The 23,036-nt window shown below is 35.5% G+C and overlaps 1 protein-coding gene across 5 annotated transcripts in view; it reads right to left on the bottom strand.

Annotated features, from left to right (window-relative positions):
• LOC117334315 (follistatin-related protein 4-like) overlaps positions 1-23,036 on the bottom strand; it is a 102,483-nt gene that overhangs the window by 76,113 nt on the left and 3,334 nt on the right. Inside the window, exons 1-2 of one of the 5 annotated variants that reach the window (XM_033893845.1) lie at positions 9,719-10,251; positions 1,172-1,488 (exon numbers count right to left, since the gene is read on the bottom strand). In XM_033893845.1, coding sequence (XP_033749736.1) covers positions 1,172-1,244 — 73 coding nt within the window. In that variant the 5' untranslated portion in view covers positions 1,245-1,488; positions 9,719-10,251. Of the gene's footprint in view, positions 1-1,171; positions 1,489-6,735; positions 6,775-9,718; positions 10,252-23,036 lie in introns of those variants that run through there. The other 4 variants (XM_033893842.1, XM_033893846.1, XM_033893844.1 and 1 more) reach the window with 4 other exon arrangements.

Genomic DNA, 23,036 nt, shown 5'->3' with positions numbered 1-23,036 from the left:
TACTTGTCATCACAGTTTCCTTGCAGAGGAAATGGTAACATTGAAAAATAGTAATAACTATTTTTGTCAATATTTCATATACAGTTGGACATATTTCTCCATTACGGAAGCTTTAAAAATGGATGATATAGAGGCTATATAATAAGAATCGAGATAGTTTTAGAATGCAATCCGCACACGATAAAATATGTATATATATATATATATAATTCAATTTTTATTTTATGTCAGAGTCTTAGAAGTATTTATCAGTATAAACGACTGTTGAATAAAATGAAATGTTTTTGCAATGAATCTTTTATATCACAATAAGTAACAAATGTACATTTTATATATGTACATATGTATATTTACATAATCAGCATGACCACATACATATGGTATAATATTGTGTATGTATGTACACTCATATCTTACAAAGGTCTATCCTGCTATCCCTGTTTTAATATTTCGATTACTCAATTTCATTTGTATATACTTTACTGTAAAATCCTCCCAGTATCAGTTCCGGTCATACTACCGACAGAAAATCTGGGAGTTTAACAGCTCTTTTGAAAAATAACATCACCCCTGGCAGACGGGAGAAGGGACATTTGAAATCGCTTATCACTGTATGTTCATTCTTCTTTATGTGCATAATTCGCTTCCGTTGCTTATCACGAAGACGTTATACCCCAGTATATAATATCAAAGTCTCATCTCGCTAAAATATACAAAAGATGGTATTGTAACCTGCTGGATCACCTTACACTTACAAGTCGGGGATTCCTGGAGCATGGTTCCACGTACACGTGTCTTGTTTTCTGCCTCACTGTCGCACTAATCCTGTTTTTGTTATATAATGTTCAATGTACGTATCCTCACAGTTACATCATTACAGTGTCAATGTCTCTTTATCATCGCTGATATTGTTGTAGAATGTCGTTATGGGATACAATTTCCTGCTGGATCATGTTTAATGTAATTACGACTGACATTTTAATTGTGATTAACAGTCAAGTAATGTAAGATTATACATAAATATAAATTCGCCAATAACATACTTACCTGGTCAGCTCCCCGCCAATGGAACAGCAAAACAATTTTATCACAGTACGGGATCCCGTGTTGACACCCCCCACCCCCCATATTTAATCCAAACCAACCCTTAATGTATATATACTGTACTTACCACTTAGAATCATGAGGGCTAGTCCGAGCGCGGTTGACGCCAAAAATTTGCCACTGACAGGCAGAACCACCATGGTCAAAGTATATACTCCAAACAAATGTGTAATTACATTGTAATCACTAATACAATTTCCACAGAGTTGAATATATCCTCAGAAAACAACACACAACAATTGGTAAGCAATTTAGTATAATCCCGAGGGTCGGTAATCACGTGCAAATGGGTCCAATATAGTGGGCGGGGATGGCCCTACCCTCCTCTGATGATCTGAGTCCCTTCATCTCCGCAATGTCGTCATAGTACCACCACCAAGGTCACTGCAAAATGTAAACGCAATAATATAATCATACATCAACAGAAAAAGGGGAGGGGAGTTATGTGATTGGAATTGAAATGGACGTTTATAGAGAATATATTGTTCGGACGTGCAGACATACGATATGGATATGATGGGACCTTTGACAACGCTCAAAAAGTGGACACTAAAAATGAGCTGAAGTATCAACCCGAATCGATATAGACGCTCCTCCGTGAAAGCACGCTCCGAAATAATACAAAGATTATGTGTTTACTGGGGCTATCCCCATTACTTTGTTATCCCTTTCTTCTTCTTATAAAAACTCAAACATCTGTGACACCGTTTTTCGCAATGTTCGCTGCGTCCATCCAGTTGTCCTCTCTACATATCATTTATCGATTGTCGCAGTTTACAATGTAAATATTTCACGGATTGTTAAAAAAACAAATCCTGCAGATACAATGATGACGTCGATATGCACCGACTGCATCTCTTCAGTGCCATTAAAATCATCCGGAAGCGACCGATCGACCAAAAAAGTAGCCCTAGTAAATAAATATACCGACAACAAATACGTCGGATTTTATTTCTTGTGTTGTTAATGCAATCAAATAGTAGACAGGAATTCAAGTTTACCTGACAGTAACCTCGTAAGAATTGTCACAGAATTAAGCCAATACCCTCAGAATACAAACCTATCACTGTCGAGATCGTCATGTGTGTGTGTGTGTTTATAATTTAACCCCTTGTACAATAGTTGAAATTACAAAACCTTAAGTAAACCTCGTAGTGTTACCTTACGTCAGCTTCAATTAAGTGGACAAGATATGTTAGTGATCCTCCGAAGATATCCATCAATAACATCGTCGTGTAGATTCCGTATCAATGACAATCGATCTGTTTACTTACGGCATGGCTCTTGTTCTATAGCCTTTGTCGGCACTTTTGCAGGACACAAGGAATCCCAGACGTGTCCATGTGTGATAATGTCAACTGCCCGGGATCAATTGCCCGTTTATCAGTAGATTCAAGGTCTGTCACATCACTCAACAAAAGTGGTAAATAATCTTTTCTTGTTTTCCACTGCGTTGCCTAAATTGCAGTAGAATCAGTTTACCTTTGATTGAAATCTGCCCCGGGAAGGACAAGGGTAGTGTAAGGTGATTTAATTTAAACATGTAGTCGTTTAAAAGTCAACACAAGGCTAAATGAGCATACGAACGATTGTAAGGTGGTATTGGTGTGCGATGACTTGTGAAGGTCCCTCCCAGTACTCAGGCGGGTGGGCGAACAACATACGCTCTAACAAACGTACCTTAATGATCTCTAGTAATTGATATAGGGTCCCTAACACTGGCTTCTAATGTGCCATGCCGTTTAGGAGATGGGTTGTTTTCCTCTGTAAAACTTTTGACCCGCATTAGCAAGTCGTTCCTCCCTAGCCATGATCAAAGCTTGCACCACTCTCCGCGCAAACTTCTCCATAGTCACTCCGACAGGCGCGAGAGTTACGCATGTAGAACAGCGAGAGCCGTCAACGTATTTCACTCTTCAAAGTCGTACCATGGTTTCCTCATTACCATTTTGCTTATTATGGCATACTACTTTCACAGTAAAAGGGCCATGCTGTAAACTTACTTCCCCGGCCTCATAGCGATATTCTTATTTTAGCGTCAATTTCGCCGCCTGGTGTTGAAACAAATTTACTCCGCGAAAAAAGGAATTCTGTTTTTCATGCCGCATACGATTTTCAATAATGTATTTGGTTAAAGTCTACAATTTGTTTACAGTTTTACTACCTATGTGCTGTAAAAATACAAAAACATATCTGTATTCACGACACTTAGGGAACATGTATTTTTATGGGAGTTTAAAAACCAATACCTTTGCATAACAGTAAAATAATTTGTGTTTTAGCACGTGAATTGAAATATATAATTTCTTGATGCGTTCCTGAAGTCGCACATGAAATTTGGGTGAAATATTTCAGTTTAGCTGAATTTCAATCCTGTCTTCACGTAATACTCGTCTTGTCTCAATAACAGACCAGACCGTCTCTCTGAAAATCTAATAATACTTGCTTTGTCTTTAGCGAAATTAGCAGTAACGTACTAGTTTGAACATCATACGCATATTTCTAAGATATAATTAAGATAACGACAGTATATATTGAACAGAGTTGATATTGATTCAGGAGAAACGAGGAAGTGTAATAATACATATAAGTAGCTTTCGATTTATTAGCTGGCTATTACACGGAATCTATACAAATATTATAATAAATTAGAACTGATGGATTTTCTACCATTCATAATGATATACAAAAGAAATGAAATAGTCTATGACTATATAAGAGATCACCTCGATTCTGAGTTTCAGCAGCTTTGTATGAGCTATATATATTACCATCAGATATAACCTACTAATAAAACCATTTTTGCACGAAATTGTGAGATTTTCAATGGATGGAAAACTGCGCTTTGACGTCAACGTTATGACGTTAAAGGCATGTAAATCACAAAAGTTTTGAAAATGACATCGCGCTGCCTCATGTATAAACCTGTTTCATTATGCATATTCGTAAAGCAGACCAACGAGAGGAAATTGGCCTCTCACGTCTGCGCATTGGCTACACCTACGATACGCATGCTTATTTATTACGAAGTGATGATAAGCCTTATTGCCTTGTTTACTGTTTCACATATCTTGATAGATGGCATAATTTAAACAAACATATGACACATTTTATGACGTAACTTCAATGAAAACTGATCGATAGAGTTTCCCATTCATTATTGGTTATGCTCTTTACCACCAGATAGAATTACTGCAAACCATTTCGATCACATTGAATGCTTTATATACATGTACCTTAATGTTTGGTGTTGTTTGGCCTTAAATGACTCCTACTGTCATTGGGCCGTGAAACAATATAAACTAAAGCAAATAAATCATTATACATGGTATAATTTAAAAAGTAACTCCCGAATATTTCCACAACCCACCATTCAACTTATCATAATTTATAAATAGTGTATCCATGGCTTATTGAAAGGATTTGATTAAAAAATATTAAATTATGGAGTATTTTCATTTTGATTGTCCTATTTACCATTCCAAATTCCATTTTGTTTGAGATCATTGGGAAGTCCAAGAAGGACAAAACAGCTGGGTTTTTTTCATTAAAGTGGGCATATTCTATTAATTACTGAAATTATAATTAGAGGTTCTATTCAACTCTATTTGATTGGTACAATACTTTAGTTATGCTATGGTTTTAAGTGCTGTGTAGGTGAACATCTATTTCCCTAGTTTTAGCTATATTCCAACTTTCATTTATTTATACTAAATCGTTATACACATTGTGTTCAATATGACGGTTGGTGGTATTTTCTCATCATTTGGCAATACATAGAAATTCAAAATCGAATATACCGATGTCAAATATCATAAAATTGCTTTGAAATTAAAATATATATATATATTTGAAATAGAATGACTTGTAGATTCAAAGACGAATGGATATTGATAAAATAATAATAATAAAAATGCTCCGAAAAAAGATTGATTTAGAAGCAAGCAATGCACAAATCTTACTTCAAAGTTTGTACAACAAAATCGCAACAACAGGAAACGAGCAGACAACAAAACAGAGTTCAAAGCGCCACGAATCTGGCCACAATATGAAGGCAATACTACAAAACAGTATGTATATATAAGATGTTTGAAGGAATTTTGTCACTCTGTTTGAAATCGATGATGTGGTCATTTACAGTGGCGAGTAATTATACTTAATTTGGATCCACCTTAGTCCGGGTTATATATAAATATGATGTCATTATGTATGAACTTTTATTTTCTAAGTAACGCGATATTGCGAAGTAATTTGAAGAAGGCACGCAAGGAAAGTGTGGGATAAGTGGCTGTGGTGTATGCTCTTGCATACTTTGCGTTATCCATTGAAACAGAACACAAACATTGTTTTCAACATACTAAAACACAGTACAACAGAGAACATATCTGTAATGATGCTGCTAAAAAATAAAGTGCTGTTTCTAACAAGCAACAGTCTGTTATCCCTACCCGATGCCTATATGTTGTATTTGAATGTAGTTGCACAGTTGTATCCCGTTAGTGAACCCTTTGAAGAGGATAAAAAGTCGTGTGTTTACATACGGTTCCAATTAATTACCGATTGTAAGAGCGCTACATTTGAATAAACAACTACATCTGCCACCGGAAGTTCGACGTGTGTTTTGCTGTAATTTTGAACGCTTAGAAGCTACACCAAAAACCTGTACGAAACGTAAAGGCAAACTTCAAACATGACATGGTTTTGATTAAATGCCATCACCCACATCATAACGGTTAAGATTTTATCTTGGTTAACAAGTTGTATTTCTAATTCTGATTAAATTAATTACACCTCAATTTTATCAAATTGAAGTAACGGCTGGAAAATTAAATTTATTTTAAGGAATCAATTTTGAATTTATATCAAGTCCTCCATTGCTTGATTTCCTGATTCTGTTGTTTGCATCTTTATTTTTATTTACTTTTTGTTTTAAGTACAATACTTGATTAATTTTCGGAACCCAATTGAGTTTCATGTTTTTTTTGTAACAAGAAGGCGCCAAGTCCATGTACACTACCTCATGTGAAGCGCGTTATCAAGGATATAGCATGATCCCAATGGCAGATTAAAACATAAATTCCTGTTTTCCCGGGACGTTTGAGGCGAAAAAGAAATAAAACAAATAACTGTCAGCGTGTTACAATAAATTCGAACTACAAGAAAAGTCATTAAGAGTCTTCCATAAACATACATTATTAACTAGACAAGTTAATCAGAAACGCGATAATTCGTTTTAAAAAGAAAAATATGTTGAAATATGTATTTATGAGCACATTCTTTATATGAAAAATATAGATTTTGCTTTCGGATATTTTCTGTGAGAATTGATAGAAAAAGCATAATTATAATGTCTATTTGTAATAATTCATACATTTTTAAAAAACAGATACCGACAAAAACATTTTATTTTAGATATTGATGTGAGACGGTCTATTGAACTGAATCACATTTCGAATAAATAACGGTTTAGCTTCGGGTAAAACGGCTTAAATGTAGTTTACAAAATAAACAAATGTATATCTTAATGAAATATATTTCTAAGAATCGCAAATATGTACTTTACTTTTGTGATAAAGTATCACCTTTATCAGCAGGGGTAAAGTCATTAAACAAATTTAACATGTAGCCTACCTGTCATCCTGGATAACAAACGGTCAGAGAGTTAATACCTGGACCACGGATGGACGAGTCTCCATTCACACCTGTCTTAGACAAGAACGATTTGTCATACCTGTGATCCAGGTAGATAATGGGTTGATCTTAAAAGTGTGGGTGTGTGGGGAGAAGGCTATATCTCAAGGTAAGGCAGATCTAACACAAATAGAGGGGCTGAGTTATAGTCCGGTATGTCGAACACTACAGCATTCAAGTGTAAATAGGAAGTTATTGTATGTGTAGTACGTTAATATTCATGAGTACTGGTAATAGTCTTTGGGCCCGCCTATGAAAAATAGATTATTTAGCCAATTTTATCATCACAAAAAGAGACAAAATTATCGCAATGTATAGAAAAGGATAAAAATGTAATATGAACATTTCAAAAAAAGAAATTCCGGTTTGTCCTAGATAGTACGCTCGAACAAAACAACCGTTTTGATTCGAAAAAATAAGCATTTGATTTAAATTCATGTGGAAATGGATTTTCGGTGTTCAGACGGGAACACGACTGAGGAATTCAATACTAATTGTGAGAAGCCCTGTTTTGGATGACAGGTGTTCGCGACAACGAAACAAACTGACGACTGAAAAATTCCACTTTTCGAACACAACTTTTTTTTCAAGATACATAATTGCTCATGAGGTTCCGTAATGCCCCATCGCTCTATTCGTCGACTGTGCTTTCAATTGTAATGGCTTTTGCTGGTTTCTAATGTTTAGTTTTTTTTCTGTGTGTTCAATACAAATCGAATTTCACATTTTTCTGTGTGATAAAGATTACAATTTTGTCAATATTCTGTTCTGACATCAAAATAAATGACTTGAAAACAGTTTTAATGAATCATTTGCATATAGCAACGTGTGCAAGATTGAAAGTCAATTTACTGGTGACAAATAATCCTTGTTTTATAAGGATTCAGCAAAGTGAAGGCCGCACGTCGGAAATACAAACACTAAATGATTCATAAGAGATAACCTATATGTATACGAAATTACATATATACTGTTATGAGTACGAAAGCCTTTATTCTCATTTTATTTCCTTTTCTATCCAATACCATTATAGTAAACGTCCTCTCCAAGGAATTTCTATGTCAAGTTATGTTTTAAAGTAAACGGTCTCCACCACATCAAAGCCAGTATGTGAGTACCATGATGCAAGAGATAACCGATTAAATCTTTAGCCAGTGTTTAGTCCTTGTTCGTTTTGATTGTCATTGCTGTTGTCGGGGACGTGTAAAGTTTAAGCTCAATGCTATCAGTAAGTATATCATATTTATTACATATCTGATACGGGTTTTTTTTTATAAATTCATCACTTTAAAAGTCCGCTTTAAGTTGTATGGGCTCGTTGTTTGGCCGCCCAGTTAATCGGTATTAGACTCAGGTAGTGCCCTAGCTTGAGAAGTTAGACCAATGTCTTCATCGTTATGTCTTAAATCATGCAATGATCGAAACGGTTCATCCGCATTTGTAAAAACATTTGAAACCCAACTGTGTGTTCTCCCTCCCGGGAGTGCCTTGAAATGGGATGGACTAACTTGCTTGTAATTACGTGTATGTTTAAAAGGCCTTCCGACAGCGTCAATTCATTTTTAAAGTTTAAATGCCGTGTGTAGTGCCTTGCAGCCCATGACCAATATAACTATATCGTTAGATTAAGTACTTAAACTATAGTTTAGGCTATAATAGTTGTCTGTGTCCATTACAATACCCGAAACCTAACCCTCCTAACAATCAAGCTTATGTTGAGGAACATTAAGTCAGAAGTTAACCGTACTAAACGTTTGGTATTAAGTGATTGTAAGATCGACAAATGTATTATCTCATACTCTAGCCCATAATCAACTTACATGTTTACTTTAACTTAGTACGTGTGATACACATTTGTATCGGCTCGCGTGACTTAAAACATGACGACAGGTACATGTAATATAATATAGGTTCAGCTGGTGATACTCTTGTGCCCTACGCTATCAGCGTGTATTCGTCCCGGCTATGCTATCCACATTGACATTTTTTAACTCCGATTGAGTATGGCTACCTGTTATAGAAATACTGCTTCCATGCTTCAAACCACATAAATGTGTAAATAATATAATGCCATTCTACAGAGGTAAATGTCATAATATATTTAATTTACAATGATAACAAATGCTATACATCAATACATTTTAGCATCATCTGGTGAATTTTTCCATTATGCATTTTAAAGACCGTTTAGATATAAATGACTAGAATATCATCCTTTCATTTTCCCGACGCTGTGACATTTGTCGGTGGTTCAGATTGGTGCACTCAGCAGTTACATTGAATGTGTGTGCTTCTCACCATTGTATGGACACTGCAGTTTACAATTCAATTATTCAAACATATTGACATACCTGTTAGCGAAAAAAATACTGATTTAGAACACCTATCCAGGTTTACTAAAGAAAATTCCGTTGAGCTGTTTAGCAAATAAAATCGTCACTCTACCGACTTCTCAAATCTCCAGCCTCAAGTCTGAACTTTTATCGAATAAATATCGTATTTACTGTAGACAAATTGAAAAACCAATGATTTTGGCAAATGGAGATATGCTTGTATTCATCGAGAATGGCTTGGTATGGTGAATAACTGTTCGCCCATTTGGTAAAGGTTTTATGAATCCTTATGAATTATATAAAAATATACGTCCAAATACGTTCCATTCAAACAACCATACGCATTTTTTTAATTAGAGAAATAATTTCATCTAAATGTCATTAAAATATATTTTGAATGTGTAATTTTGGCAAGAAAAGTATAGTATTACATAAGGACACATATTAAGTGTGTAAACCATGACGTAAAATGTTAAGGTGATTCATAGGTTAGTCTCTCTTTTGACACTGGGTCATTATGGGTTCTGTATGTGGGGAGACTACCATCGCCCCTCCCATACTACAGTCCATTTCATACCTGTATAACTTACCTGTCAGCGTTTAAAAGTAAATCCCACATGAACATAAACGTAATTCCACTGATATCACTTTGCGTTCTCGGCAATAAACAGATAAATAAACCCAACACTTGTCGTTATACTTCTTAACACTTTACACGAGTTTACTGGTATCCATAAGTGATTGTAGAGCGTTGAAACACATGCCCGCTTCAGGGCTCCATAAGAGAAAAACTCGTGTTTGAAATCTACCCTGAGAGATCGGAAGCAGTACCAACCCGGCTAAATGATCTCGAATTACACAGAGCAATAACCAGCGAAGAAATTAGCCCTTACTATGTTTTAACACTACGTGATTCTAGCCATCTCGCCTATCGCTTGGTGCTGCTGAGGAAACAAGGGAAGAACCCGTCATGTGGGTCTGTGAGCGTGATACATGCCTGGTCCAACAGTGCTCATACAACCTGTAAAGCAACTCACGGAGTACACCGGTATAAAGGACCGGCAGTGCTATGAATAAAGATATTTAGATCGACTCTACTGGAGCGCAAAGCACACTAGAAATGGCAGTACTGTTTGCTTGGCCGACTGACTCGCCACATCACATATCTAATTGGATCGACTTAGTGGATATTTATCTGTATAAAGTGTACGTCTGAGAGATGACAGTGTGGAATGGGTGTACCAGAGAGTGGCGGCTGTAGTATCGAACTATATGTATCTGATCATCAGATTCATTGATAATTTCACTTACACAGAGCTTAAATATACATATCACTGTAAAGTTATATAGTGCTAACTCGGTCCCAGTGTCCGCAATAGTTCGACCATATCCTTATTAGGATATATAACTAACGGCGATGTACTGCGGTTCATGAAACATGTTATTGGTGTTCTTTCAATCAATGCATCAATGGATTTCTCCCACACCATATAATTTCCTTGTCTTTATCTTTTAATGCCTAAAAGGAATTTTCATTTGAGACGATAATTACTTTATGGTGCTGACTGCTAGTTCAGCGGGTAAGCCGAACCTGGCTTGATCCAGCAAACGATCTTTTTCATTTTGATGTGTGAACTTGGATCAAAATTAAAAGCATAATCAATATGATATAGCTCATTATTGAATTATGACTCAGAATTCATACTCGCCCATATTGTATAAAGCAGGATTTCAGCAAGCAATTAGTGCTACAACCGTACGTTTTTGCATTAGACACATTAAGCGGGTTGTCTGCCCTTTAATGCCTGACGTCTAGCGAACAATGAATTTAGTCCACCGTACTCTGATTGGGCTGCGCGAACAGTCATTATCATCAGTGTAGACATACGGCCCATTATTGATGTCTGGTATGATTAAAATTATCGCTATATGACGCTTATTTTATTGTGATTAAATATGAAATCCTATTCCAAAACCACCTGAACAGATGTCAACAGACTGTCTAGCACGTACAGGCATTATCGCAAAAGAATTGGGTTGCTCCTGCTGTTTACTTCCTGTTTGAAGACGACATGAAAGTTCACGCATTAGAAGACAATAAACCAATAAGCATCGGTCGACATGAACATAAAATATTATCTTTATATAATCTTAAATGCATCTTAATAGGAGATTATCGTACGTTAAGTATAAGATAGAAAGCAGTGTATGACCAATGACTAATTCGTTGCAATCCATTGAATAAATACATCGAATCTGACTGAAATTAATGAAAACGATTTGATATATTTAGAATGCAAAATTGAAATTTAACTTTTTGCATTTCCTTTTTCGTAAATATATGTGCTGAATTATATCATAATGATCAGTTTGCGCCACAATGTGGTTGCTACTGATATTTGATTCAAAAGTCCCTTGTTCTGGCCGAAACCTTGCGTCTGGAATGCATCCTGATATATATGAAAGACAACTTGAGATATAAATTTGCATGTTATAACAAAACGACGGCAATCTGTAGCAAGGCATACGGCTGTCATATAAACATTTCCCTCGTACCTGTACCGATGCACATGTGTTGAACAGCCAGACAGGGGGGTTTGGGGTTTTGCCTTTATGGGTGAGCCTTTCATGGGTTACAATATTGTAGTAAATATTGACATCATTTAACTTTGATGCTATTAAGGTGCCCCTGTGTTGTTTCTAGAGAATACAAACGTACCTATACACGTCCAACGATGGTACTGTACACACTTTTTAATTCTACTTGATAAAAAACACGAAATGGTTTCTTTGGTAAGTCGCGAATTCTAAAAATAACACTGGTTCAATTTATAATATCTTTTTGCATAGTAGATTCATATACATGTTTACGCAAGATGTTTTCTCCGTTGGCTTTAATTTTTATTCAATCAATCTTTTATATTATCCGAAAAACACGCACAACTTGCTGTCAGGTATGGAGGATCTCTGAAATGTAAGGCATGTCATGAAAAACCAAGCTTCAAACGCCAAAATATTGTGGCTAACACAAGAACCGACATTGTAGTGGCAGACGAGAACAAACCGCGTTCATTGTCTGGGTGTAAGTTTGGTGTAAAAGCTTAGATATGTAACATGTTTAGCGTGTTTGTGTGTTCAGGCGTCTGCATATGCTTTATGTGGTAATGGGCTAACATTGTGAGACATGTCAACGCGTTCCTATACGTACAGTCAAGGGAAAGCTGTCCTTTCATCGCTCACATCAATTCTGCATTTCTGATATAACGGAGAACGTTGGTCTTCAATAGAAGTACAAAGTAGAGTTTTACGGATGGCTCGCCACAGCAGATGACAAATAGGAATGGTGCTTCTATTCAAATGATATTGCGGTTATTTTCACAATATTGCCTAGGTTTAATCATTGTTTTTCCATAACACAGATCATCGAGTTAATGGCACCAATCCACCTCCACAGTTTTTATTTATTACGTTTATGGTTGAAATTTTAATTGCTTCCAGTTAGTGTTACATTTTGTAGGCATAAATAACATCATCTTCTTGAATAGACTACCCGTAAAACGTATTCTCCTCTGTCGAATAAAGCGACCAATGGAATGAATACCAGCCCATGTGTGTCAGGTAATACATGGCACAGACGTTTCAGCGTTCGATATTGTATTGACTGCATTTGAAGTGTTGTTTTTCATACGTCTTCAAATGTAACATGTATGACAAACAATATCTTATCAGTTCGCACCTATGAATAACGTTATACGCGACGTTCAATTAAATAACTGCGTTCTTAACGCCATATGTTGTCGACGTTCGCAGTGCGTCATGCATCAATTCTAAATGCTAAAAAGTAACATTTCAAACTGCACCTTCTTGTAACGATACAGGAATCCGACAATACACAAACCATTGAACATGTTAACAGAGTTTTATACTGGTAGATTAGAACCACAGACTCAGGGTAGGGAAATTGACACAGGTTAAAATGAAAATGACATAGTACCACGTGACATATTTTAGCATGTACATCGGTATAATGATATTTAAACACTATAAGCGCACAAGAGCAAATGCTATTTTAGGCGCATTCATCAACGGGCTAAATGGTGTGCATTTTGATTTCTGTTACATAAATTGAATTTGCACCGATTCGTCTCTGGATTATCTTATTGCATTTGATAATGCTTTCTATTTCGAGAGCGCAAATATAGTTACAAGTACCGTAATTTTTGTATGAGCATGGAGGTTACGTTGTCTTATAGATAATTAATTTTCTCAAACAGTACATCCAATTACATGTTAACGTTTTCAAACAGATATTATCAACAACTGTTCGTAATAAATGTTAGATTATGAAGATCGTGATCCGAAAATTAATTAACTCCGTCCCGATTATGTGAAATCACTATCAAATCTTTCCTAAATAATGGTCTTGCGAGAAAAAAGAGCACATAGTAAGAGTGAACATTTTTGTTTCTTCTCATTCAAGTAATCATTCAAACTATCATACCAATGCTATCTTCACATAACATTTGATAATATTGCAACAGCTAGAAGTAGCTCTTTAGCCTTGCAATACTCGACGTGCATTTCCACATAAAATAAACGATAGCATCGCCAACCAAAAAGTGCTGCCAACACACGCACGCGCACATATATATATTGCCGTACAACACGATTATCCAAACAGACAACGACAAAGAATTCGAAATATAAGAATCGAATCGGACACTTAGGTATTCGAAAGATGATTATCGAAGCAGGTACAGAATGTACAGTTTTAAAATGTAAATGGGTACCATTAAGATTTCATTAATCGATATAAACTTATAAGCACGAGGTCTATAGAACATCTTAGTACATAATCCAGACCAGATTCACAGACGTCATCAATATCTTATATCTATTAAGCCACTTTCGAGTTTCCAACGACTGCATAACAGACACGTACTTGGTTGTAAAAGCTCTCCATACTTTGCAAGATAGGTAAAAACCGATTGACGGTTTAAGGAACTACCTTCAACTGAATATTTATGAACAGGTTTGTCCTTCAGATACATGTTCGAGCAATAACAGTTAATGCGTTTCGTGCATATGTGGTATCTTCTTACGTCAATCATTATCCTCCTAAACCAAGCTCGAAACATACTCCGCCAGGCATTTCTCTCTCTTCATGTCGATTATAAATTACTTTGGGAATTCTGCATTAACGATTGAAAAGATTGTATGTGTAATTTAAGTACAATGGCACAGGTTCATACCGACAGGTGTACAGTATACAGTCCATACTTCTTAACGACTTACTGTGTCAGCAGTGACTTTTTTAAGAATTCCTTGAACATCTACCTTATTAAGCCGCTTTGGTAACTCTCCTAATCTGTAAGTTTTTTGTCCTTAATCTTTTGTGTTTAGGTATTTCTGGATTACCGCCCCATTCATTTTCATGTGAGCGTACCTTTGTGCATTTTACGACACACGATATAGAGTTTTCTATAATAATCGGCATTATTCTAATCAATAACTAATCAAAAGATAATTAGATAATGCGTAATTTACTATAAGCGGAAGGGATATACAAAAGACTGATGTAATTTGTAGACAAATCATTATGCTGAAAACTAATGAGCACTTGTGCAATATGAAGTAAAAACAAATTGATTTCTTTAAATCTATTGAGTGCCTTTCTTGTGCCTTCAGGCTCTAGCCGGTTAACGACTACACATTTAAATGTACCAGTTAATGCTACAATGTTTACAACTAGAACGTGTAAGGCTCTCTAATGCTACAAAATACAGGCATATTAGATTAGGAAATGAATTAAGCTCATTAGCGTTTGCATTGTAGAAAGCCTAAACTGTGTAACATAATGAAATTTTGAATTGATTTTCATTGTTGCGAAGAATATTGATGAAACTAGATTCCATGAAAGGAATAACTAAGTCGTCAATATTATAGGCCGTGTGGTTGTTGAATCATTTAAGAATTCAAATATGTCTATACAGCAGATATTATTTCGTTTTCTGTTACGGTGAATATGTAATAACCGAAGGGAATCCGTGGACACAAGGTGGAGTATACAAGCGCTTCCCTTAAACCAAGAGATCATATCGCGTACTCGTAAATCCCCATTATGACTGATACTAATAAAAGTTAAACAGATGTTAGTATTACAGACCAACGACATAGAATAAATATATCATATATATAATAGTGCAATTACGTCTAAATAGCTATACTGTTTATATTGTACTGGGGCATTATGACAGAAAGTGTTCTGACAGCGGTCGGCTGTACATTAATACTTCACATAAAGATCGATGTAATCAGAAGCTTTCATCATTTCAATAACTTAACAAAGCAATATTTGATGTAACAATCCGCATTCGACATCGGACTCTCGACTGGTTGTGTATCGAGTTAATCAGTGAAAGTCATGACTTATATATAATGTAACATATCCCTACACATATCAAAGTCTGACAGGACCGACCTTTGGATTACCATAACAATACTAAATAAACATAAAGCATTTATACGTTGAATAATAGTTGGTTGAGCCGGTAGTATGTATCCAAGCCCACTCCGAGTCGTGATGTTTAAGTAGAAATTGATAGCACTAACAGTATTATTGATTAACAATTAAAGGTTATTGTTATTTCATTATCAAGCAATCTATTTTCGATACCGACTGTCAACAGACTGATGATTGATGTTTATACCCATAAATGTCGTTGTTTCTGTTCTAAAAAGGACCGGCCCACACACTTACTCATCAAATTCAGACCACAGTATTAAACAGGGCTCGTGAACCGGAAATGGTTTGTTAATCGGACGTAGGTCAACTGAAAGTTGTTTTCAACTTAAAAACAAACTGTAGCCTACAGATTTCCAATGACTACCGAAGGTAGATAAGTAATAGTGTACCTCGGACACAGTGTCTACCAGTGCGTATTTACCGAAAATGGTGTGTTTAATAAGGTATATGATAATAGAAATACGTTTACCGATCAAGACTCTCTATGGCAAGGTTTTGTAGTTGGATCAAAATAAAACGTAACATTTTTTCAGATTTCAATTCGATCCCATGTATAATTGATTTTGTTCGGCACTTTTGATCATATCGAGTATGTGTAAATCTACCAACATATACACAACATTCATGGCATTACGGCTACAGCAACTACAATGAAACGCGTACTCAAGAAGATATAAAGAAATCCCGCTATGTACCACACAAGACCATGACATTGCTTACAGACAACTCCACTGACAGATAGATAGTATTCTTTTTTATCCACGAAATATGTACACGATACATAGTTCAAACTCACAGTAAAAATATCACATTTCTGAGTGATTTGAGAAAGTAAAATTGCTTTCATAAAAGGCACTCCTCTAAAGAAGACGAACATCAGAGATTGCTATGGATAGGATTTATGAAGCCTCCAACATGAATTTCCATTTTGCGACGACACCGACTTGAGTAAAATAAAGCGTCAGTTTGTCATATCAACAGAGACTGAATAATCATGACGTAATATAGCCTTAATCCATTTCTAATCACAAAGCGATATTTACCAACGTGCATTACTGACCCCTCCATAACTGCTCCGCTAACGCCTCTCGTCATTACAAGGTTCTTGAAGATACAATCAATGTGCATTATGTTTTATCATCTAGCATTTAAAGCAACTAAATTCTATTGTCACAGATATGCCATAACAACGGATCTTTAATGAACTTTTTTTGTCAGATCATTTTGGTGGATGATTTGTGAGCTAACAGTTCCGTATATCAACAGTATTCATACTGTTTTTTCTGTTTGTTTTTTTTAAATTTTATACTGATTGTATATATATGGGAGGGGATACCTAACCTTTAAGAATAAAGGGAAATGGGAATACTGCGTGTTTGTATGAAAGGAATCTCATAGATCTGATTCAAAGTAAACGTACATACAGTTCGCACATTGACAGAGTTATTTCGAATCATAGTAAATTGATCTCAATAAAGCAGCATACAGTGAATAAAGGTATGCGAATTGTAAACTGATATTATAGGATGCCGATCAGACTGTCTAGCCGGTCCCTCAGACAAAGTGCTGGTAGGTGTGATTACACCTAGATATATTGCTTACATTACAAACAACCATACCCAGCTATTGACAGCTAATCCTAGAAAGCATATCAATTCACAAAATAAAAACGTGTATTAAATCAATACGGCTGAATTTTCCAAGTCTCTCTCAGGTCTATGTTACAGTAAAATCGAAATTTAGTTTCGTCCATGTGAGCATTTTCTTAGCAGTTAGCAGAGTGGCGAAAATGACCAATTGAACTCTTCCAGGACACAACTTTCTTATAAAGTACATGCAAGGATACCCATGCAAATCTCTAAACTGTAAATTGAGCAGATTTTAAGCAAATACATGGCTGATTTTATAACGTTACCTCAATGAAATCTCTATTTGATACAGTCGCCCCTCATAAATGTTTGTTTATCTACATGCAATTACTCTTTACTATAAAACATTATCGCTGAAATCTAATTCTAGCAGATTTTATGATTATTTGGTGCGTTTAGTTTTGTGAACGTCTTGTTGTTTGGCCCTAAACGACTGTCGAAGGGCCGTAAAACAATACAAAATGAAATACATGACATTATTAATATGTCACCTGATTCATCGACTTTATGTGAAATTTACAGTTTCGGTTGCATGCCAAATTACCAAAAATCGTCATCATGGTTTTAACGACGGAAAACGAAATAGCGGCTTGAGCAGATGATGTTTAATCAGGGTTTATAACTCGGACGTTGCTTGGAGAAATAGGACAACATTGTCCTGTGTTTCCCCAGCTGCTATAAACTAAAATGTCTGCACGAACTCAATCAGATAAAAAGTCTGTAGAAATCAACATCCTATTTACTGTTTAGAACGGTTCTGCAGTGTTAAACGGAAAACCCTTATTGACGAATTAGGACGTTTCTTGAATGAATCTGCTACATCGATGTGATTGTAAATGATTGATACGATTTCTGTGACATATCTCACAAACTAACAAACGTAAAATATAACTTCACCTGGCCTATGTTTTATTGGTTATAGATTCCCCATACAATAATGCCCAATAAACACAACCCTCGCGTCACGTGATCCCTCTCCACTGTATCCTATCCCTCGACCCAATCCCATGCTCATCCTGCCCTATAACTATCTCGATTTCCGTTAAAATCCAAGGTGCATACAGTCTTTCGATTTTTCAATGTGGCCTTCGAAAAGTCTTTATTAGATTCGGTGTTTTGGGAATGTTAATACAGATAGAAATGGCTAAGGAGAAATGTTCTTTCAATCCAAATTGAAAATAGAATTTCAATCCATGTCTCAAACTGATATACCTCATGAAATGAATGAATTGGCACTGAAATCACTCATGGGATGTGTTACGCATCAAACATTGCAACAATCATTAATATAAAATGTCTTTTATTCTATTTTTCAATGCAAATTTAATTAAGAGTTTGACGAGGCCTTGAAATATCCATGAATTTGGTTTGACCAGATCTGTATGCACCCTGAAATCGATGGCAAAAGAGCATGTGCCGTAAACTGGTGCACACATCTGTTTAAGCTTGAACAGCTGACGATTTGAATAATCGGTAGGTCGGAGGATGTGTTCAAAGACCAAAGATATCTCGGTTGAATATAGATTTACATAGCTCTAAGTTGACAGAACGACGTTGACACCTCTCTCATTGCAAACCTGTACTTTCTTTCCGTTTGTATACATACTATGCTGCATTAATTAGCGTACATATATATCATAGTTCACTCTGCTTATTGTATACCCTATCTTTATGCTTTCAGCAATGGCAAAATATAAATGCAGAAAATGATACAGTAATTAACATGAAGCTACGGCATACTGTTATTTTATTCTTCTAGTATAAAGTTATGGTTGGGGGCTAAAGTGTTAGACGGGTAGTCGGTGATGCTAAAATGGGCCGAAACATATGTTAAGGTTTAGAAGGTGATACATTTACTACCCCAATCTGAGATCGATTTCGTAATGTTTGTGACTATCTTCAGTAGCATGCCAAATCCAAACTTATTACAAGGTACCTAAGATGTGAACCAAGGCTGTGGCAGAGAAACCATAAGGCATACAACATCAATCACGTCAAACCAGGATATGTCCATATAAAAATGAGAAGGGCTACCACAAAATATTCCATAGTCATGATCAACATGCATGCCTTGAACCCTGTGTTGCCAACTATCGTCACCTGTCGAGGGAAATTGTGGCATTGGGAACAAGCCCTTGAAAATCAAATCAACTCGTAGGTTTATAGAATCAGGCAGGGATATTTCAGAGTTTGGAAAGACAAATCTACCAGGGCAATTTGAGCATTCAGGAAGAAAACACAGAATCATTTATAACAAGTATTTGATGCTGATATGTACTTTAACATTGAATGTTTTCTTTACTTATGAACCAATTAAAAACACGATGCAATCCCAAGACAATCGATCTAGCAGCAATTTCCGCTAGAGAAATCACCAATTCACCGTGTATGTCGTTTATAGAGTTGGATGTGTGTACTACTACATTGTAAGTAACTGGAAGGGATCAACTATGTTAAAAACTGCAAATCCAGAACCTGTTTGACTTTTATATCAATCGAACTGCCTCATAACAGATGTCATCACCCGTTTCCATGGCGTCAACTCTTAAGTAGAGGGAAATGAACGGAGACAACACGTAAACAACTCTTCGACGAATCCTACGAGCGCCAATGTTATAATCTGTATGATCATAGTATCCCTTAATATACTCAAAGAGTACACTCCAACATGTCACAATAATAGACTCCAATATTATCTTGCAATATACCCATAGAGTCCACTCCAAAACATCACAGTAGTAGACTCCGATAGTATCTTAAAATATACCAATAGAGTACAATCCAACACATCACAATAGTAGACTCCAAGATTATCTTACAATATGCCCATAGAGTCCACTCCTAGATTATTTTTCAATTTACCAACCGAGTACATTTCAACAATATCTTGCAATATACCAAAAAGTACACTTCTTCATCGTCTTACATTAGTCCAACAAAGTACACTTAATCGTTATCATGCCATATAGCAAGAGAGTATATTCTAACAACATCTTGCAATAGCCGCGAGGGTGTTTCCCAACGTTTTGGAGAACAAAGAAATGCGATGGATTCGTAAAACTAATGCAAAACAATAATGCATGTAGTCGGTTCCATACACAAACAGGTAAATTCATTTGAAATAGAATATAATCCAGCATCGCTCTTCGCACATGTATGTTTACAACCTACAGCGGCTAGGAAATAATCCCGAAGTCGACGAATTTAATATGTATTATTAATTATTTATCAAAACAACATCAAATGAATTATATCATTTTATTTCGGTTGTTTTTACATTGATTATGTTAGCACTTGAAGCGTTTACATTCAAGGGAATACTCAGTATGGGTTCTCTATGTGACACCCGACGCTTCACGCCTCGATGGCGAGTGATAGTAAATAAGGTCACGGACCGGAGCCCTTTCTGAGTACAAGCCACTGCTGTCTAGTATTTTATTTTATTTTCTAAAATAGACTCTAAGATGTATTATCAACTGACAAATATAATTCAACGAAGGATATCACAGAAACTTTTTATGTATCACCTTGTAATCATAAGCGTTCCGAATGTTTTAACAATTTTTTAATCAATTCCTAAATTTATATCTACTACGATAGCTATCGCACACTTCGTTTTGATCGCCCATTGTGCGTATATTCGCCTGCACCATACAATCGCATATTTATTCTATCGTGCGCACCTCGTGTAACGTTGTGCGATCTCACAACTGTACCTACAAATTAAAGTAAACAATATCTTACATAAATCCTACAGAACACACTCAAATATTATCTTACAGTATGCTCGTAGAACACACTCAAACACACTTAAGGTGTAGATTCCAGATTATCTTACAATATACACATAGATGACACTCCCAGAATATCTTACAATATACCTAAGGAATGCACTCCAACCTTATCCTGCCATGTACTTGCAAATTACACTCCACCATTATCTTACAATAATCCAAGAGAATATAATATATTACAAAACATATCTTGCAATATAACTACAAATTACACTCAAGCATTAAATCCTAGAGAATATAAATGTATTATAAAATGATATGCGGTATACCTACAAATTACACTCCAGCATTATCTTACAATGATCCCAGAGAATATATTACAACATTATCTGGCAATATACCTACCAGTTACACTCCGGCATAATCTTACAACAATCCCAGAGAATATGGTAAACATTATCCTGCAATATACCTACAAATTACACTCCAACATTATCTTACATGTACAATAATTCCAGGGAATATATCACAACATTATCTTGCAATAATCGCAGAGAATATGGTACAGCATTATCTTGCAATATACAGTACATGTAAAGTACATTCAATTATCTTGCAATACTCGCAGAGAATATATTACAGCATTATCTTGCAATATACTCCCAGAAGGCACATCAATATTATCTTATGATACACTCGTAGAACACACTCCTACATACCCAGAGAAGTTTTCAGATTATCTTATACTATACCTACAAAGTAAACTCCAGCATCATCGCACAATATACTCTCAGAGTAAACATATATGTTACAATATACCTTCATAGTACACTTCAACATTATCGTATTATGAACCGAAAGAGCACACTTTATTTGTATCTTTCAATATATTCAGTACACTCCAACATTGTGTTATTACATTGCATATACCAATTATCTTACAAAGTGTCACTGTCCCCACACTATATCTATATAATACAGTTCAAATTATCTTCTAATACAGTCTATTCATAAGTTATACCGTACAGCATTATCTTCCCGTGTCCACATACAGTACATTTTAACATTATCTTGCAGTGTTTCAGTCTATACTCTACAGCAAATAAAGTTTGCTTGTTACAATTTGTCAGTATAATGTCAACATAATATACAGACAGAGTATACTTCAACATGGTTTTACAAATTATCAATATAATGTGAACATGATATACACACAGATTACACTTCTACATGTAGTATACCCGTATTAAACCTGATTATAATTCCACTGTGTATCAGTATTGTTCACATTATTGACACAAACTGACATGACAGTACCGGAACACCTAAACAACAAATGTTTTTTTATGTTACAGATATGTATAAGATACAAAAAATACAATGTATCATGTTTTTCGTAGAACACTTTGATATTTACTATCAGTATGAAATGTCATTCTTGAGTAATATTTAGTTAAAGGTATAATATGAATATCTATATAAATACTTCCGGATGTCTGTATGGACAGTTTCGGAAGTCTTTATATTTTACTCCATCTTCTTTGTCTTTGTAATAGATATACTCTAATACAGTTCAGTAGCTGTGGTATAATTTCGAAGTGATGGACTTAAGTAATAATTTTAGAGTTCTCTGCCTGGTCCAGTAAACAATCACGTATTGGTATTGTCCGGACATTTGACTTTTGGGATAATGACGTGTCTCGCTCACTCCGCCGTCATAATGACTGAACGTCTGGTATTACGTATGTGACAGAAATCACGGACTAAGGCGTACATCTGACAGAAAATATATAACTGATAACGCTATAACGATTGAATACAAAGATATTAAAATAACCTTTATCATATGTGACCAATGGGTTATTGTTTAGCTCAATGATAGGATATGTGACGTAAAGGTCTCTGTTTCACAATGTACTTATCGTCGATTTTCATCGTTAAGAGAATATAACGTCAGCAAAAGCCACACCCATATAGAACGTTACAAATGACAACTTCC

The sequence above is a fragment of the Pecten maximus genome, chromosome 9 (assembly GCF_902652985.1).
Source record: "Pecten maximus chromosome 9, xPecMax1.1, whole genome shotgun sequence".
Taxonomy (NCBI): domain Eukaryota; kingdom Metazoa; phylum Mollusca; class Bivalvia; order Pectinida; family Pectinidae; genus Pecten; species Pecten maximus.
This window is presented reverse-complemented; position numbering and strand designations above follow the sequence as displayed.